The 19,746-nt window shown below is 41.2% G+C and overlaps 1 protein-coding gene across 1 annotated transcript in view; it reads right to left on the reverse strand.

The window, feature by feature from the left end:
* CHSY3 (chondroitin sulfate synthase 3) overlaps nt 1-9,211 on the reverse strand; it is a 187,606-nt gene extending 178,395 nt beyond the window's left edge. The window contains exons 1-2 of the mRNA XM_027446158.3: nt 8,368-9,211; nt 6,739-7,022 (exon numbers count right to left, since the gene is read on the reverse strand). Of these exons, the coding sequence (XP_027301959.2) occupies nt 6,739-7,022; nt 8,368-9,058 (975 nt within the window). The 5' untranslated portion in view covers nt 9,059-9,211. The remainder of the gene's footprint in view (nt 1-6,738; nt 7,023-8,367) is intronic.
* Nucleotides 9,212-19,746: the final 10,535 nt, after the last annotated feature.

Consider the following 19,746-nt stretch of genomic DNA (forward strand, 5'->3'; position numbering starts at 1 on the left):
TAATTTCAGGGTAAAACTTAAACATGTCAGGGTTTCCCAGTGCTTTGTTTCATGGATTCACTTACAGCACTGAATATACTCTTGACCCTAAACCGGGCAAGTTCTTCACCTGCAAGCATATTTTTAAAAATCAAGCTTACTCCTTGCATAATGTGACAGGCACTGTCAAAAAGGTTGATGTGACGGTTTCAAATGAGATGACTGTCAAAATAGTTGTGTCACAATTGCATTGTCTCTATTTTTAAACACACTAAAAGCTAGCCTTCTGCACTAGACTCTTATGAAGATACCACTCCAGATATACCAATTGCACAGAAGTTTTGAGAACACATTTCCAATAAAACTAGAACAAACATGAGAAAAAGTTGAACGTATTCAGGTTTAAATTTCTGTGTAGGGTGAGAGATGATTCACAATACCCACATACACAAATAAAGACAGTTTGTAATCATTTTGGAACTTTTCCTCATTTTTTTTCATCGTGTTTGTCTGTGAGATGTTTTGGTAGTTCAAAAAGGGTCTTATTCTTTACAAGGAAAACCTTTAAAATGTACAAATATTCAAAACAGACTAGAAAGCTGTCAGCTAGCCAACATAGTCCTGCATATAAATACCTGCTGGCATCTTAGAGGAAACCATGTTACAAGGAATGCTCCCACAGACTTTTCACATCATGGACATTAAACCACACAAAGAAGCCAGCTAGGACTTTGAAAACTCAGCACTGGCAGTCAGAACTACACAGGTATCAACTCAAAAAAAAACACGTTGAACAGTATTTCCTATTGGGGCACAGCTGAAAAGACAAGGCATCCAATTGGCAAACAATCCAGAAACCTATGAACAACAAACTCTTCACCAGGCTGAGAAGAAGCCCCCTCAGCACTTGCCTCTGTAGCTCACATGCCCTCCACCACTGAAGAAGCCACAGCTGTGGCCTTGCATGTGCCAACACACCCCTCTTTGTTGGCTGTGAGTAACGCCATCTGAATCCTTCACAGCAGAGATACCAGGATCTCCAATTCTTGCGGTTCTACTGAGTGAGCCACATGGGTAAACACTGAAGACTTCCAATAAATTTAAGTACAAGGCACAACTGGTTTCACATCCTGAACCATCCAACTGCCAGCCAAGATGACCTTGCAAGATGATGTGGGGCAATAGAGGAATGACCCAATGTCAGCACTATGATTAGTATTGCATGTGTATGCAATAGCATACACATTTAACGACTTTTTTATTATTTGGTATCATGTACACACAGAAACATTGTACAAATGGAACGGTATGTATATTGATAATGATATGGAATGGTATGGAAATATAACTCATTTTTCCAATGTGGTGAGAACTGTATTACAGTTATCATGTTTGATAACTACCATTACAGTTGCTGTAATGAGGTAGCTTTTAATAACAAGTAGTTAAGAGAGCAGATACACAATTCTGTATCAGTAATTGGCCATTTATGCAAATAGTTGAGGCCTCTGTGATCATCCTGTTCCTCTTCTCATGCCCTCAGAGATGCTGCTACAATCTTAATGATTCACTATTTCATGAATTGTTATTCAAGGGTTACTGATAGCTCATTCTACACTTTTTTTTTTTTTTAACACAATCATTGCATTTATATTACTATTAAATGTAGCTGCCCAAAACCAATGTTTAAGTATGGGTGCTGCTGTTTCAAGATCAAGCATGCCAGTACCCAAATGACCAAACACCATCTTATCTTCACCAAAGGCAAATATACCTCTAATGCCTACGTTTGGTGTAGTGTTCAACTGAAAGTTTGGCTGTGAGGTGAAGTACTTTCAGAGGAAGCAGAAGATGGCTTGTAAGGGTTCCAGAACCCCAGAAGACAGTCACAGTGCCAGTCACACTGTAAAGGGAACCTTTCTGAGCAAGCAATTTGATCTAAATAGACATTTTCACAGGAAAATTGCTGTAAATACTGTGAATCAACAACAAATAGGATATTAAATAGCTGTTTTATTAAAAAAAAAAAGTCAAACTACCGAGACTATTCTTTCTATGGTTTTCATAGAACTTTGTAGAACGAAAAAGACTACAGGAAAATGCAAACAGCCATTAATGTGGACTGCCTGTATGTACAGTCAAAGTAAAACTTTTTTTCAAATATCAAAGCATGCATTACCAAAAGATTTAAAGTATAAGGGACATTTTGTATGAATGCGTATTTTCTCCTGTAGAAAGGGGAAAAAGACTACAAAAAGAAAAGCCTTACAAAATTAGCATTACACTGTGTCCCATCTATGTTGATGAATGGTCTTTAAATGTGTTTGTGTTGAATTTGTCATTTTTCAGTTTCTGAAGAAATCCTTCTGTTTTGTTGATAGCCAGTATTTATACACTGACAATGTTTGATTTCTGCTAGAATTGTTACAGTCACCTAATTTATGACTTGTATTTTAGTTTGCCCTTTTGAGAAGTACACTATTTATTCTTTTATACACTTAAGTTACAAATTACAAAACCATCTTCTGAAACCAGAAACGTCATATAAATAAAAAGGAAGGTGGGAGGAAAAAGCAACCAGCCTTTTTTTTTTTCCCAAATAACCAAGAGTCAAGGCCCTCCTAAAAGGCAAAGCAAGAAACACGATCTCAGTTTTTTAACTATATTTTTGTTTTCTAATGAATAAAGCAAGTATGAGTCAGTAACACCAAGCTAGCCGTTTCATTCACAGAAAAGCATTTCTAGGCTTCAAAATTAGTGGAGGAAAGAGGCTCGCTTGAAAAATGGACTCTGAGAACACAGAAGGCCCTCTTTAATCTCTATTATTATTGATTTGGGGAAGCAAAAGTTGTTAACACATGAAAAAACAGCACAGAGACTTTTCAGAGAGGCATTTTACACCCTATTATATTACACCCTATTCGCTAAAGGTGTAATAAACCTTGCATCACCAAAACTGTAGAATCAGTTAAGAAACACATCAGAACAAAGACCAATTTTGTGCAGAAAGCAGGAGGGAAATGACCTGTGCATGGCACAAAGCCCCCACCAGGCTGTTGGGCACTGCTCTGCAGCTAGGCTACAGCTGAGAGCTGTTGCTCTTGGCCAGCTGCATATAAACTGCTACTAAGGCAGCAGCCTGTTGCTGTCCTCCCTGGTCACTCCCTGGCACCACCACCCCTTTGTTCCTCCATCAGGCAGAGGTTTGGGCAGATTACCCCCAGCCCAGACCACCACAGGCCCACATAGCAGAGTGGCACAGAGCAGGATGGCCTCTGTGGGCAGCCGTGATCCCTCAGGCCATGCCACTGGTAACACTGACTGAGGGCATCTGCTCAATCGTAGCCACAGGGCAGACTTGGGCCTCCTACTCCACACAAGTGCCTGAGAAACCCTGTTATTAAATTAATTTCCAAGGAATCTGATGACTACTTTAAATTGAGCCCTATCAGGAGAGAGAGCAAGACGGATCACCTCAGCCATAAGACGTGGCACATGGGAAACCATGCCTCAGCCCTGGCTTCCAGCTGAGCACAGTGAGGATTAAGCTCTAGAAAATTACTCTCAGAGCAAGAGTGGGTTTGTACACCTCTTCTTTTCCTGTTCATTCTGATGGAAAAAAAAAATCTTAAACCAAAACCAAACCAAACCAAAACCAAAGTTGTAGCCCTCTCCTTGCCAGCCAGTATAAGCATATAAACTAGCATACACATAAAAGCAAACACACCATACTTGCTATATCTCCACAGTAAAAGCAGAACAAAGCCTGAGAGGCAGCCAGGCTAACCTATACCACCACAGCCACCTGTCAAAGATCAAGCGCCTCAGGTTTTCTCAGGAGTTCTTCAATTTCCTTTATCCTCACCAAAAAAAAAAAAAAAAGATTTTCAGTTTCTTGGGAAAGAAATCTAGTAACTGATGCCACACAGATTTAATTTTTCTACAGTTTTTCTATTTCTGTGAATCTGAATGGAACTGTTTCCAGTTTATATCAGTCCTCATGCAAGACCCAAAACCCTCCTTGATGTCAGAAAAAGTGATGGTCAGAAAAATATTGCAGTTGAGCAGGTCTCAGTTTAATACTTCAAAACAACAAGAGGACTTCAAGACAAATTTGGAACTGGATATGCAGAATGCCCAAGCAACAGTCTTTGGTTTTGCACATACACCTATAAAAATAATTCCCCTTCTAACATCGAAATAGTGTGGAAAAGAACAAAGCGAGAGTTTTAATAACCTAGGGAAAAAGTAAACCCCCGTCACAGTCTAATTTAACAACTTGCAATTCTACAATCAGTTCGGGTACCATATTAGACCACACTAAGTAACCAGCTTCACAACACAAGGGGATGAAACTATGCCCAAGCATGAACTAAACCTGAGGACCTTTTGGTTTATCAGAATATCCAGAGCTTTTCTGAAACCAAAATATTAAATTTGCAGCTCTGCATCATAGCAAAAATAAAATTTGTTCCAAAAGACTCTTGCAAAATGCATGTCTAAAATAATTTGATATTTCAAGTTTTTTAGATATAAAGTGTAGATATTTTAGAACAGCAATCTTAAGTAAATCAGTAAAGTGGCCTGCTATACTTTTGGTCTGTTCCATATCATTGCTAAATTGATACAGACGGGAATCACCCACTTTTCATGCCTCAAAATAGCTAGGTTTGGGCTGCTCTCTCTCTCCAGCATACCCTACTTCACTCAGATTTAATACTAGGATAGCACTCTAAGCAGCTTTGTCTTAATCATCTGCATCTTCTGGAGGATCTGTTGCACAGGCAACAAGGTTAGAGATTCTTCTAACTGACAGAAATACTAGCCAGAAAAGAGAAGCAGCTATTAAAACGTCCAAAACCTTTGTTTACTTTTGTTTTACCGTTCTTCATTATATAGACATAGGGTCCTCAGGAGCAACTGACAGTCAAGACTGGTGTCACTCTGCGCCAGACCCCATAAAAACACATGGTCCTGTTCCATTAAGTTTGAACTTTCAGGCTCCAATCTTACCACAAAGAGCTGAGGTTCTGAGGAGTCTTATAACTCAGGTCTCCAAAAGAGAAAAAAGCAGACTTTTTTTTTGCTCCAGCTATTACACTTTGTCTCTATCTCACTTACACTCAATTTCCAGAACAAAAATTTCCTAATGTTCAACTTCAAAATAAATTACAACCATGGTGATAATGTTACCTTTTTTGTTCTCTTCCCAAAAATTCCTCCCAAGAAAACAAAACAGGAAAAATAAACACAAGAAAAAACTTCCAAAATACTCCTGTCATGCAGAATCATATTTCTGCTACTGATACAGATCAGCAGGCATCGAATGCCTGTAAGGATTTTTAAATGACCTTTTACAGACAAAGCACAAATATATCTGAATGTAAGATTAAGCTACCAATGTAGCACGCTGTTTAAAAGTCTGATTAAGAACTGCTAGCCCAACATCGATTCCCATCTGCACAATTAATACCTTCCCAGCTCTAATAGTGCAACTGGTGTATTTTTTTTATGTTCTAATTTACAATAGTTGTTGAAGTAGTCTCTAGAAATACCCCTCTGTAGTGGAATAAGGGATAAGATTTCCACACCCAAAAACTGAACCAAGTACTAACTATTCAAGATTTATTGTTCATTCACTATTCATGCACTGCAGCCTACCAAACCCATTTTTAAATGGCCACCTTTTCCCAGGCCTCTCAGAAAAAAAAAAAAAACACACTAATGCACAAAACCAATTATTTTTCCTGTCTTTTTGTCTTTAATAGCACATAACCTCTTTCAGTGGCCCATTTAAATGATTTTCCTGCTTAATGAGGTAATGCCACAAGGGCGAGCATACATTAATATTAAAGAGCCAGTCAAAATAACCAAAACTATATTCATCATATTAGCTATCACCCTTCACCCTTTCTGTCAGTTGCACACAGTCTATTTTTATCTACAAAAATACTCTTGCTATTAACCACAATATTTTCAGTGAAATAACCCTGAATTTTAGTTATGGCATTGCAAACAAACTTTTCTGGAACTGCAACACATCTTTATTACTTCAGAAAATGCTGCTACTGAATGAAGTAATTTGTTCTAAACCAACTGCAGCATAGTAAGATTTGTTATACTGTGTGTGTCTGTAATAAATTTAAACACTGTCTCTACACTAAGTAAAATACTGTTGAAAGTATATCATAGACACAGGCAGTGTAACAAATTTTGTATCTGTACAAGAGAAAAAATAGCCCTATTTCTGCTTTTGCCTGTAAGGAACTCTGTTCTGAATAATTAAGAAAATACAGGCAATTCCTCTTCAAATACCACAACATATTTTACAAACCTGTGGTGCAGAAGAAAAAGATATGCCACATGCTTATACAGAAATAATTTTTAAAGGGCTCCAACCTTTACAGCATACATCTAATATGGCAGCATCCTGCCAAGGATTATATACAGAAACCCTAAAGGTAGCAATGCTTTAGCAACTTATAGCATAGCAATACTTACAACATGGCTGCTCACAGATACAAGCTACAGTAACTGTCACCAAATGAAAATTGAAAAATACAAGTAGAAATAAATATGCTTGCAGCAACATGCTGTGAATGTTTTCCTATCTTTTTTCCTTGCAGTCTACAGTTTACAATCTGATGCATGCACTAAAGCATAATTTTGGTGGGAAGAGATGGCAGATAGAGCTACTTACGTTGCAAGATGCAAAACCCTGTAAACAAACACCACCTTGCAACAAATACTGTTACTTACCTCATATGACCAAACACACTGTGTTCCTCCAAACCTTCGGACACACCTTCCCACCTCCACGTCCTCGTGAGTGGTGTACATCTCCCTAAGGCATTCACCTATGTGTGGCACCATCCTCCTGAGGACCTCCCGGCTGAAGATCATTCCTGGCCCTCCCATGCAGAAATTCTCTCCAGGCTCAAGCCCCAGTTTTCCGAGTTCTTCAATATTGCCCAGACCAGTCTGTCCCAAGTACAGAGGTTTACTGCTGTTCAATGAGCGAAGAAACTCCTCCAATTTTTCACCTGAGAAAGATAAAAGATTACTGTTATTTCTCTGTCTATTCTGCCAGCCATCTGTTTTCCTCTATCTCAAACTTTTTTTTTTTTTTAAATGCAAGAAGCACTTCAGACTATCACAGGAAACAACTTCCAATCCAGTATTACACGCCTACTTGAAAATATCCTTGAACAAGATTACATTTCTCAGACTTACATGGGAATATGATCAAAACCTTGTCCTGTTCAACCAATACTGATGGAAAACTGTCCCCTGCTTGTTTAAAACTCCCTAAAGCGCGACAATTTGTCAATATAGTTCTAGGTTGAGGAGGACAGTGAGGGGAAGTGTCAGGTTCATTTAATGTGATTGATTTTTGTAAAGACAAGAACAAACCTAAATTAAGTAGCATAAGGTTGATACAGAATAATTTCCTGTACTTCCTCTAGGATCCTGGTGAAAATCAGGCACTTTCCAAACTATGTCTTGTGCTACATTGTTTACACACACTTCCTTTACAAAGCTTACCTATTTTTGCAAGAAACTGTGATTTAATATTTACTTGAAATTCAGAGTTGATGGATAGGTTTACTTTGGATCCAATTAAAGAGAGGTTTTCTACAACTTGGAAACGAGCCCCAAGAAAACGGTGACACCTTTTACTTCTTCAACCAAACACATGTACATGTGTGTGTGTAGTTCACAGATGAATGACTGCTGACGAACAAGCAGTCTATTAAATGATTCAGACAAACCAAGTGACAAATAGGCAAGTGTGCTGTTACCTCAAGTTAACTTTCAACAGTTTGTACGATGCCTCTAACCTAGGTTTATGCTTATAGCCTTTTTTTTTTTTTTAACCCAAGAACAGTACATTTCACAAGTAACAGCGATTTTACTCTTATTACCAGAACACAACCTTTTTTCTGGCAGCAGCAAACACACACCAAAAGGAAGCAGGTTTCAGAACATCCTTCCTAGCGCTGCTACAGAACCCTGACGGCGTCGGGGCCGCGGCGAAGCACACCCCCAGCTTTACAAGTCGCCTTTCAGGGGCCGCGACGGCTCAGCTACGGTGCCAGCGAGCCAACCGAGAGAACTTTTACGAGCGCTGATTTCCGCAGGGCACCAAACCGGAGCCTTCGGGACGAGTCCGGCTCCCGGCGGCGCCGCCCCGCCCGAGGGGACGGGACGGGACGGGAGAGGAGGGGACCCACGGCGGAGCATCCCCGAGGATCCCACGCCCGGAGCACCCGTATCCCACGCCCACGGGGGACCGCGCACCGCCTCCCCGGGGGTCCCCCGCCTTCCTCCCTCCTTCCCTTCATTCCCTCCCCCTGTCCCTCCGGCCGTCGGGGCGCCCGCGGTCACCTTTGATGTAGACGTCGTCGTCCGCCCGCATGAACCACTCGTACTTGTCCAGGTAGTGGTCGTGCATGTACTTGATCATCATGAAGGACTTCTTCTGCGGCGGGTACGAGTCGTCCACGCCGGGCAGGGCGACGACGGGCAGCGGGGGCAGCCCGGGGGGCGCGGCGGAGCCCTGGCTGGAGAAGAACTCCACGCGGCCCGGCACCGAGGGCGCCCACGTCCTCTGGGCCGCCACCGCCCGGCTGCCCAGGTACTTCTGGGCCGTCATCACCCCCACGTAGAGGAAGTTGCGGGGCTTGGCGCAGCCCCCCGCGCCCCCCCAGTCCCCGCTGCCGTTGTGGCTGCCGCCGGGCCGGCCGCTCCGCTTCTCGCCGCCTTCCTCCTCCTCCTCCGGCTCCCCTTCCCCGCCGCCGGCAGGGCTGGACACCGTGCCCTCCTCCGCCCAGGGGCTGCTCCTCACGCCCGTGCCGCCCAGCACCGCCGCAGCCGCCTGCTGCCCGCCCGCCACCGCGGCGCCCCCGGCCGCCCCCGGCCCCGCCGAGCGCCCGTAGTAGGAGCAGAGGCTGGCGCCGCGCCTCTTCTTCTCGCTCATCTCGGCCACCCGGGGGGCGATGAGCCAGGAGGCGGCGGTGAAGCCCAGCACCAGCCCCAGCACCACGCTCAGCCAGGGTCTCCGGGACCGCGCTGCCATGGCGCGGCCGGGGCGGCGTCCCCCCGCCGCGTCCCGACGGAGGCGACCCCCGGCCCGGGCCGGCGGCTCCCGGCGCTGCTCCCTTGCCCCGCCGCGGCGGCCCGGGCGGCCGCGCTGCTCCCGAGGCAAACTTCTCCGGGCGGGCGGGCGGAGCACTAGCGGCGGCCCCTCGGCTCCGCTGGCACCTTGTCACCGCCGCGGCTGGTCCCTCCCCGCCCCTCCCACCGCTCTGCCTCCTCCACACGGCGGCGGCGGCGGCCCCGGCCCCCGCTGCTCGCCGCTCCGCCGCCTTCCTCCGCGGCTTCCGAGCGCCTCACCCCGGAGGGCGCCGACGACGACGCCGGCGGTCCCCGCGCCGCGCCGCGCCGGGGAAGTCGCAGCCGCCGCCGCCGCTCCGGAAGGAAGCGATTTTTTTTTCGGTCGCCGCTGGCGGCTCCCCCGCGCCGCCGCCCCGACGCCCGGCCCGGCCCCGCCGGCCCCCGGCGCCCCCCTACGGCCGCGGGGCGCTGGGGGACGGGGGCGACCCCCGGGGGGCGGCGGGGGGGCGCTGGGGCTCCTCGGGCGCCCCGCTGCGCCCTGACCGAGGGCGGCCGCGGGACCGTCCCGTCCCGTCCCGTCCCGTCCCGTCCCGTCCCGTCCCGTCCCGTCCCGTCCCGTCGTGTCAGCGGCAGGGTGGTCCCGGCTGGGCAGATGGAGGGGGGCCGTCCTCTGCCCCTGCTCCCCGGCACGGAGCAGCTGGTAACTTTGCGGGCGAGGACGGCCGTCTTCCCCGAGCGCATCTTTTTTATCCCGCATTGCCGCGGCCCGGGAACGTGATCGCGAACTCCAAGATGCTGGGGCAGATCCGCATCCTGCCGACCTACCTCCCCCCCCCCCCGGCTTCACCCCGACTGCGCTGTCCGCAGGCTGCCAGCTGGGTAGCCTACACAGACTGCAGCAATTCCGGTGTTTTAAGATCTCCCTCTGATCTCCTGTGTCTGTATTCAGTCCTAATGTAATTGTGTGAGATCCATAAAGGTAAATGGTTCCTAGCACCCAAATTGCAATTTCACTGAAATTAATCCAGGTTACTGGAGCATATGTTTAATCGTTTGCCAGCGAAATCACCCATTTTTGTAGTTCTCTAAGCCTATGGCTGTCTATTACTTAACCTTTTATTAACTCTCACATGAGAGGAGGGGGATGAATGCTGGTATTGTGCGATGCTAGCAAAAGCGATGAAAGAATAGTGAAAGAAAAAGATTCGAGCCTTTTTCCAAATAGATAGAAATTAGTTTGCACACCTAACAGAAAAAAACTAAGCTCGATGAGCGCAGTCCTTAGCTATGAAGAAGTCACTTACAGAAGTAATTTTCAGTTTTTCCTGGAAAATGCAGTGAATGGACTGTGTGTTCTTTGTGTTTTTGATTTGTGCAAGCATCAGGCACAGAAAACATACCCTCCAGCTTCCCCAAGGCAGAGCCTCCTTTCCAAAGCTGCCCATCGTTCATTTCCTCTCCATGTGTAGGCAGGCTGGAGCATTTATCATGCCAAGAAGCAAGGCTGTGGGTAACGGGCCCACGTATGTGTTCACTCACAGCTGTCACCACTAAAAATGACAGCCCAAGCAATGTGTCCATGCACATAAATTCCCCCCGAGCTGTCCTACTTGCAACAAGGCAGTAGATCCTGGGTCTGTCCTACCTGGGCTAGTAGCAGGCAGAAAGCTGAGAGGGCAGGCTGCCTGGGTGATCTCTTTTCTCAATGCTTCCTTCCTAAATTTTCCTGTGTGTGTTGTATTTTACTTTAATCTGCACTTAAAAGCTGAGAAAAGGTGAGGACATTTAACAAATTAAAAGCTGTTAAGTGGCAACCAGCGTTGCTGGACTTGGCAATGGTTGTGAATTGATTTCCTGCCTCAGAAAGGCTGTGATAACAGCCGTGAGAGTTGGACTTCATGTACAGCTGTCCTTCAGGAAGCAGTCACCATAGCTTTAGGGATTATCAGCATTACTAGTGTCTCAGCTTTCCATATGAGTCTTCCACTTAAAAATACTATCTCCCACTGCTTTCCACTCCCACACACAGCTTTGCTGGGTCCCAGCAAGTCGTACACAGTACTACTTCCAGCAGCAAGGGCTCCTGTACAACCCCATTGCCACAGCCTCCTCAGTTTTCAGACAACTTACTGTTGTGGGCTTGCACAGGTGTCTGACACTGGGCTACTTCCATTGCTTTCACATATACTGAAATGAATCCTTCAGTCAGTGTCAGCAGCACTGACTCCTCAGGTCTGAGAGCTGGGGAAAGAGCACTTACTTTTGTCAGGGGAAAAAAAAAAAAAAAAAAGAATAAATAAAATAAAAGAGCAGGGAGACCCGTGGGACCATAAATATTTTAAACACTTCCAAAATGAAACTGAGCTTTAAAGTGTGTGTTTTCAAAATAGGCTATAAAGGAACAGTGTATAAGGGTATTTAAGTGTATCTGGAGCAGAAATATTACAGATGTGTACCTGCAGTTATATTTTCATCTCAATGCTAAACCAGTGTTTTAATACACTGCAGGGAAATCTGTTGAAGAATTTTATTTTTATTTTTCTATATGGACAGACCAAGGCACAGACTGGACTTCTTTTATATGAGCAACTGTGGCATCTAGTGGTTAAAAACAGTCCTGCTTCTGTGTACAGGAAAGTAATGAAACCTGAAATATCTTTCAAATTAAAATAAGTAGTGGTTAAAATGATGTGTTAAACCAAATAACATGAATTCATGGCTATGTGTCTTGTTACATGTTATGATACATTTGGTAAGAATGTCATCAATGTCACACTGAATGTCTTTGGAAGCAATAGAAGATGAGGCTAGGTGATAGCTTCAAAAACTTGAAAGACAGTTTTGCAATAAATATTGGATTGAAAATTAGAAAATCTGCCTTCTGTCCACTGTGACATGTACTTCAAATTGTAATCGTGGGGGAGTCTCTCAGCATTTTTTTTCTCCTGTAAAAAAAAAAAAAAAAAAAAAATGTAGAAAATGTAATCTCCCATTTCACCCCAGTAGCTTTATAGCCTCTGAATAACTTTTTACACACTTGTCCTTTGTTGAAGGAACTGCAGAAACATGAAGGTGTATTAGTCTTTTGTAATACTTTTAAACTAAGAATATATATATATATATATATATATATATATATCATATACAGGAAGGAGAGGTCATCAGATACCACCAGAATCCAGAATTCAAATAACACCTTTTTACACTCACTATGTTTTTAAAGTAATTGTGATGACACAGAACCCAGTCATTTTGTCTTCAACATGTCTGAAGGGATGGTTTACATGTCTGCAGTGTCAAAGAGGAGCAGACAGAGATAGTTGTTCTCAAACCTTCTCTCTCACTCATTAGTAGGAGTCTTAAGACATGTTCTTCTCAGCTGTAAATCTAAAGCCATCAGCAACAGTTTGCTAGGAATTACTGGAAGGCTTTAAATTCAAAACTGGGCAGGAAATAAAGGAAGATAAGTCTCTGGAACATTTTTAGATGTTCTCATTCAACTAGTTTGCTGAGATGTCTGTCATGCTAAAAAAGAAAAAAAAAAAAAAAAGCATCTAAAACAAGATAGCCTTAACTTCATTAACAATCTCCTCTCAGCATTCACAGGTGAAAAGCACTGACTAAAGCAAACTGCACTTTAAGTGAGGCTGTGGTTGTGAAATGGAATCTTTGGGCACAGTCTTTTATCTCACTAGTCCCATACCCTGTGTCAATAATATTAAGAAATGAAGCTATAAATGTATGGGTTGGTCTGCCGAAACATATATAACCCAGGAGCAGATTAGAGCTGAACAGGGAAAAGAAAGCATCTGATTTAATTTTCCCATCAGAAAGAAGCTCACTGAACTGTAGTGTGTTCCAGCTTTATTTAACTCACTCCCCGATACCCTACATACACAGATAAGTCCACTAAAACAGTAGGATTTCTTTCCTGACTTAGGAATTCATTGCTAAAACAGAGAGTATGCCAGCAGTAAAAGAAAACTGAAGAGCAATTGTAAGGAAAAATTATTTTTTCCAGATATAGTAGAGCTGTTATTTCAAATAGACCTCCTGACAATTAACTGTGTTAAATTCTGCTCTAAAGAGAGCTTCATAGAATAGCAATATTAAATATATACATAAGTATATGTATACATCAAGATATACATCAAGATATACATCAAGATATACATCAAGATATCAAGTAGCTGCTAAGAGGCCATTTAATTGGATTATCAGAGTTATGAGAATCTCAGCTCTCCATATGAATTTGGTTTTGTTTGTGTGTGTTTGGACCAAATTAAACCATTGTACACAACCACAGCATGTTCTCCCCAAGACAGAATAAAATCTACCTTAACATATAATATTTTTTTATTGATATTGTGAGATACTAAGGACAGGTTTAGAGAATTTTAGATTTGGAAAACAATTTTAGATACCTATTTTGTATTATTATTAAGAGCATCTTGGTGATATAGTGTGAATTCAAAAAAGCAGTCTGAGGGATGACTTAAATTTATATTGTAACAATCAGTAAGGTGAATTCAAAGTCTTCTAAGTTACCAAAGAATAATGACAATTAATGCCATTTTCAAAACACACACACACACACACAAAAAAAAAAAAACTAGGGGAAAACAACAACAGCAACAACAACAACAACCAAACAAGAAACACAGCCTAATAAAACAAGGTGACATACTGATCTGCTTGTTGGATGAACCAAGAAACTCATGACTAAAATACTCATTTTTAAAAGGATTGGGTTGACACTAATAATCACTAATCAGACAAGTCTGAAAATTTTGCAATAGTGTCACAGAGTCTTTGAAGCCAAAACAAAGCTTCTTTGCCTGCTTGAAATCAATTTTCTGCTTTTGTTTTTTAAAATATCATGAGGAAGCACTGAATGGCTCCCTGGTAGGTATATGAAGTTATGGAAGAATCATAGTGTTTGGCTTTAAGTGAAAGATAGTAATATGCCCAGCACACAAAATTGTTTAAATCAGAGCTAGCATAGCTATCTGCATAAGACAAAGAAATTTCAGCGTTCTCATAGAAGGCACCTATGAAAGCATTAACCTTGAAATTTCCCTTGGGGATTCAGTGTTGTTATGTTGTTATATACACATCACTTACAGAGCAGTAGTTTTAATTATCAGCTTTCCTTTAACATTTTTATAAGCACATATTTATTAATTAATTTATTATTATACAACTGGGAAATCATCTAAAATAATGGTATATAACCTAAGAAACAGTTTTTATTGTCCTTATTTTTATCATATTCTATTAATGTCCAGGGTGTTTGTGCTCATCTTGATATTGTTACATGGTACTGGCAACATCTGACTCTTAGAACCATCTGCATTTCTACATACTGTGTGTTTTTTTTTTTTTTTTAAAAAAAAAGTAATTACGGGTTGGATATTAGGAAAAAAAATCTCAGAAAGAGTGGTTAGGCATTGGAACGAGTTGCCCAGGGAGATGGTGGAGTCACCATCCCTGGGGTGTTTAAGGTAAGGTTGGACCTGGTGCTTAGGGACATGGTTTAGCAAGTGATATTGGTTTGTAGGGGGATGGTTGGACCAGGTGATTTTAGAGGTCTTTCTGAACCCTAACAATTCTGTGATTCAATGATACAGTGATACAGGTTCGATTTGTTAACCATCACAGCCATACTCCTAAGCTTAACTGAAGTCTTTTCTGTTGATTCTACTGGTCACTGGACCCAGCCAAATCTTGCGTAAGTACAACCCGTTCTTTCAAGACAGATCAGCTTCTTATGTGTATTCAGGCATATCTACACACTTACTGTCTTCCTACCATTTCCTTGCACAGCAGTGACAGCTAACGGAGCAGGAGTTCAGCTGCAGTGTTGTGCTCATTTCCTGTTGTCCACAGGGCCATTTCTGAAGCTTCATTTACTCACCCATGTTCAAAACTGAGATCAGTGAAGTGAAACAGGCATTACTGAAAGCAAAGCCTTTATATCTTTTGGAATTATATGTAGTTCTGAAAATCCAGCAGAAACTTGGGTTTTAGTTTCAAGATGGGTTTGCAGCATCAGCTATTACAAAACTCATCTTTCACTTGTGAAGTGAATATACTTGATCTGCAATTTAAAGAAAGACAAACACAGAACTCCATATTACTGTAATTCATATCTGGATTAAAGTCAAAATTGAAATAATATCAACTATAGGCCTGGTTGTGAAAAACATATTTACAGAAACCCTTTCAAATTCAACATTTGTTACATTTATTTATGAAGAACTGTTATGACACTTGAGTTTACTTTGATTATTTGTACATAGAATCATAGAATCATAGAATATCCTGAGTTGGAAGGGACCCTTAAGGATCATCAAGTCCAACTCTTGACACCGCACAGGTCTACCCAAAAGTTCAGACCATGTGACTAAGTGCACAGTCCAATCTCTTCTTAAATTCAGTCAGGCTCGGTGCAGTGACCACTTCCCTAAATTTTATTAAACTTGTAGTATCTTGCTCATCTTTCAAACTGTTTACATCTATTTTATAAAGGCTGTTTTACCTTGCTCTGTCTTGAAACACAGATAAATGAGACCAGACAGCTCTTTCATGAACAGGAAGCATCCATACACCTGTAACTGGGATTCACTAAATGCTCCTATATAGTGGACAGCAGTATTTACTGTCTTCCTCCCCTGTTGCCACAATACCTATAGGTCTGTATGGAAGACATAGTCTCAAATGATTTTAAGGGGTTTGGGAGGCTGTGTGTCAATTCTCCCCCAAAGGGCTGACCTGCATAGGAAATACTCAATGAAGATAGGAAAGATGGGTCTTTCCCAGCATTACACTTTTGTGTGCCATTAAGCTGATGTTGATGTCTAGCCTACAATACAGGTATATTTTGTAACACATCACATCATAGGCTTTGATCCTGACACCAGATCAGATAAGTGGCTGAAGAGCACAGAATCCACCGTCAAACCATCCTCCCCCTTGAAGCCACAGAATGAGAAAGTATCGAATCACAGAATCATCATAGAATCACAGAATGTCTAGGTTTGGAAGGGACCCTTAGGTATCATCTAATTCTCCCACCCTTCCCGCTCCCCGCCATAGGCAGAGACACCTCCTACTAGACCAGGATGTCAACAGACCCATCCAACCTGGCCTTGAATACTTCAGGGATGCGGCAACTGCTCTGGGCAACCTGTTCCAGTGCTTTACCAAATTCAAAATAAATAATAATTTTTTTCTAACATCTTATTTAAATCTACTCTGTTAGTTTAAAACAGTTACCCTCTTTCTTATCACTACAAACCCCACTAAAGAGTCCCTCTGATCTTCCCTGCAGGTCCCCTTTAAGTACTGCAAGGGACCTTACTGCTATAAAATCTCCCCAGAGCCTTCTGTTTTACATGGTAAGTAACCCCAGCTCTCCCAGGCTCTCTTCACAGGAGAGGTGCTCCAGCCCTCATAGACAACTCATCTGCCAACAGGATTCCGTCACCTGGAAGCAGGTGTGCTCTTTAGAGCAACTATAAGTGTGCAGTGATAGAGACTGTAGAAGAGTTTTTTCCCAAATCCTTGAAAACCTGGAGTTTTCAGGTTTGGAGCTTGTTCTGCAGTTGTCATCCCAAGATTTGTGCTTTGGATTTAACTGAGTGGCTTTGGGCAACATTCTCAAAAACATCTCAAGCAGGGGAATCCAGAGAATGTTTCAGAGGAGCTGAAGACCTGTTCATCTCAGTGGAACTACTGGCTGGAGAAGTCTGTTTCTTTTGGCTTTTTGCACATTTTCAATACCAGAGAATGCAGATATTTTTCCTGTGTTAACACTTCTATCACACTTTATGGCCTACTATTCTAGTAGTAGATGTAAGGGTTAGGCAGGATAGACTCTTCCATTCAAAAGAAAATCAGCAGTGTGCTGCATCTCCACATGCACTTAGGATAGTTTTGTGCACCAGTCTGGAAAAGAGGTAAGTACGGTCATAAACACCACAAGGGAAAAAAATCTCTTTTAAAGACTTTAGCAGAAACATATTGTTCTCAATGTACTCTGAGTACTGATTGGAAGTAGAAAGATTAAGATTGAAAGTAAAAGTCTTCCTTGCTTAGTGTAACTTACCTACAATATTTACAGTAAGAAAAAAATCTGTGTAGTTCTCTTAAAAACTTCAAAAACTGCTCATGAGACAAAATAGTTCAAAAGCTATTTTACTGTAATACCTTCTAACAATTGTTGTAGTAGCAGCACCATTTGATCAGCTTGGACATGTGAAGTCTTAGGGAAAAAAAAAGTAAAAAAAAGAAAAAAGTTAATATACAAGATTCATGGATTCATGTCTTTTAGAAGTCATACCTTCTGTACATTGACACCTAACTGTACAACTGGAAGGCTGAAGCAATCTACATGAAGGAGATGCATAGCATATAATCTGTTGTTGCTGTTGCTGTTGTTTTTTGTTTTTTTTTTTTTTTTTTTTTTTTTTTTGTTGTTGTTTTTTGTTTTTTGTTTTTTTGTTTTTTTTTTGTATTGTATTGTTTTGTTTTGTTTTGTCAAAAGGGGGGACACTACCTGAGACGTAGGTGACAAAAAAACTCTGAAGGTTGTTCAAGTCATTTTTAAATAAAAGAAAAGGAAAAAAAAAATGGCAGAGGAAATTAAAATGTAAACTAAAAACAACAAAACAAACAAACTCACAAAAACTCTAGAAAGGAAGCAGTAGGGTATGTACAAAGGTGAGGAGCTATTGCTCCCAGAAGAACTGAATAATTATCTTCTACTTACTCTACAAATTAGATACAACAAGAGTGACAAGTTTATATATAAACAGATGTAGATAACCTCCTCCAAGAATTTGTGTCACCAAACCATGTGACATTTTCAAACAAAAAACTAATCAGTTAACATCTGAACAAAAAAATTACTCTATTAATTCCTTTAACCCTGCTAGATGCTCATATTATGGTCCCATTGTGTACGGGATAACTTATAGTTACCCAGAATGCTTCATTCTGGATGTGTGTGTTATTCATCTTTTACTGCAATAGCTATTATTGAGTTCTGTGTAACTGAGAAGATTCTTCAAATCTGAAATGTTGAGAGACAATGTATTGCTTGTGACTACAACAGGTCTCACCAAAACAAACCCTTCCCTTCCTCCCAGTATATTTTGTTCTTTCAAGTCCAGCTTTCACAGTGATGGGCAGAAAAAGAATAAAGTTATTCAATTTGTGTAAAATCATTAAGTCCAGCAGACAAGTCAGCTGTGTAAATCAGTCCAATTGTATTCAGGGAGTAAGGAACCACACCAAAAAGTATGCATAATAATCTTCTGCATAATAATATGGGAAAAAAAAAAAAAAAAAAAAAAAAAAGGTTAGTGAACTCTATGAAAACTACACAAAAATAATGTTGAAGTTGAAAGCAATAATTAAGATTATGTGGTGAAACTTGAAGTTCCATTAAAGACACCAGAAAGCTTTTTGATTGCGACACACTTTGGACTGGGCCTGATGAGTAAGTTCAGTATCTATCTTACCGATGCTTTCTGCGTTCTAATATAAGTAGGCTGTATTACAGCTATGTTGGGTGACTGATTAGGCGTTAACCGCTTCATTGGTGGCTGAAGAAAAATACACATGCACAATACAAAGAGTAATTGTGCCACCTTGTGAAGCAATACCGTGGTTGCAGTCTGATGGTTTCTGGCAGTGTTTCCTTATAATTCAAAACTCCATGTGACATCATCTTTAGAACAAACTTATTATTACAAGGTTTTGTTTTATATAATTTACTAGAGGGCATTTTCAAATAAGCTATTTTTCTTCTGAAGTACTTCCTGAAAATTCCATTGCAGTTTTGAAAATATTGTATTCTATTTGCTGATTTCCTGAAGTACTGAATACATTGTGCAAAAAGTAGATCATTGCTGATAGTAGACCTTTTTCTATACAAATTGAATCTTTGGCAATAAATATCAACCAGTTTATATAAAGCACCTTGTCTTGAGAATTTTGAATTCAGAATTCTGAGGGGAAAAATAAAAACCAAAAAAATACATACTCACATATAGACACAATAGACACAGGGTTTTTTTGTTGTTTGTTTGTTTTGGTTTTGTTTGTTTTTCTAAAGGAAAAGTTAAATTGTATACTTAAAGTTTTATAATTAGACTCAAGAAGTTTTATAATTAGACTCAAAATTCTCAAAACAATTTTAAAACATTTTTTATATGTAGTTTTTGTGAGTAAAGGTATGCAAGAAACATCAATCATAAACTTAGTTCAGTGAACTTCTATGAGGAAACAATTGCTCTATTTAAACAGTAAATCTTAAAAAATACACAAGGATTTTTACCTTCATTGTTTAATGAAAACTGCATTTATCCAAATTAAATACAACACTTACAGAGTCATCCAATGTTTCCTTTGTTCCCTTTCATTTGATTAACGTGTAATTTGTGGCACGTCTTGGTTATTTAGGTACACATGCCAGCTCAAATTCTGCAGAATATATTCTTTTTAGCTGAGAAGTAATACTAGTGAAACTAGGACATTGGATTGTAAGATCCCAAAAGGAACATCTGCAAAGAGTGTAGATGGTTCATTTTGTGCATGAAATTAATAGGATGCTACCAAGTTTTGTTGTTGTTTTTTGTTTGT

Source organism: Anas platyrhynchos, chromosome Z (assembly GCF_047663525.1).
Source record: "Anas platyrhynchos isolate ZD024472 breed Pekin duck chromosome Z, IASCAAS_PekinDuck_T2T, whole genome shotgun sequence".
Lineage (NCBI taxonomy): Eukaryota > Metazoa > Chordata > Aves > Anseriformes > Anatidae > Anas > Anas platyrhynchos.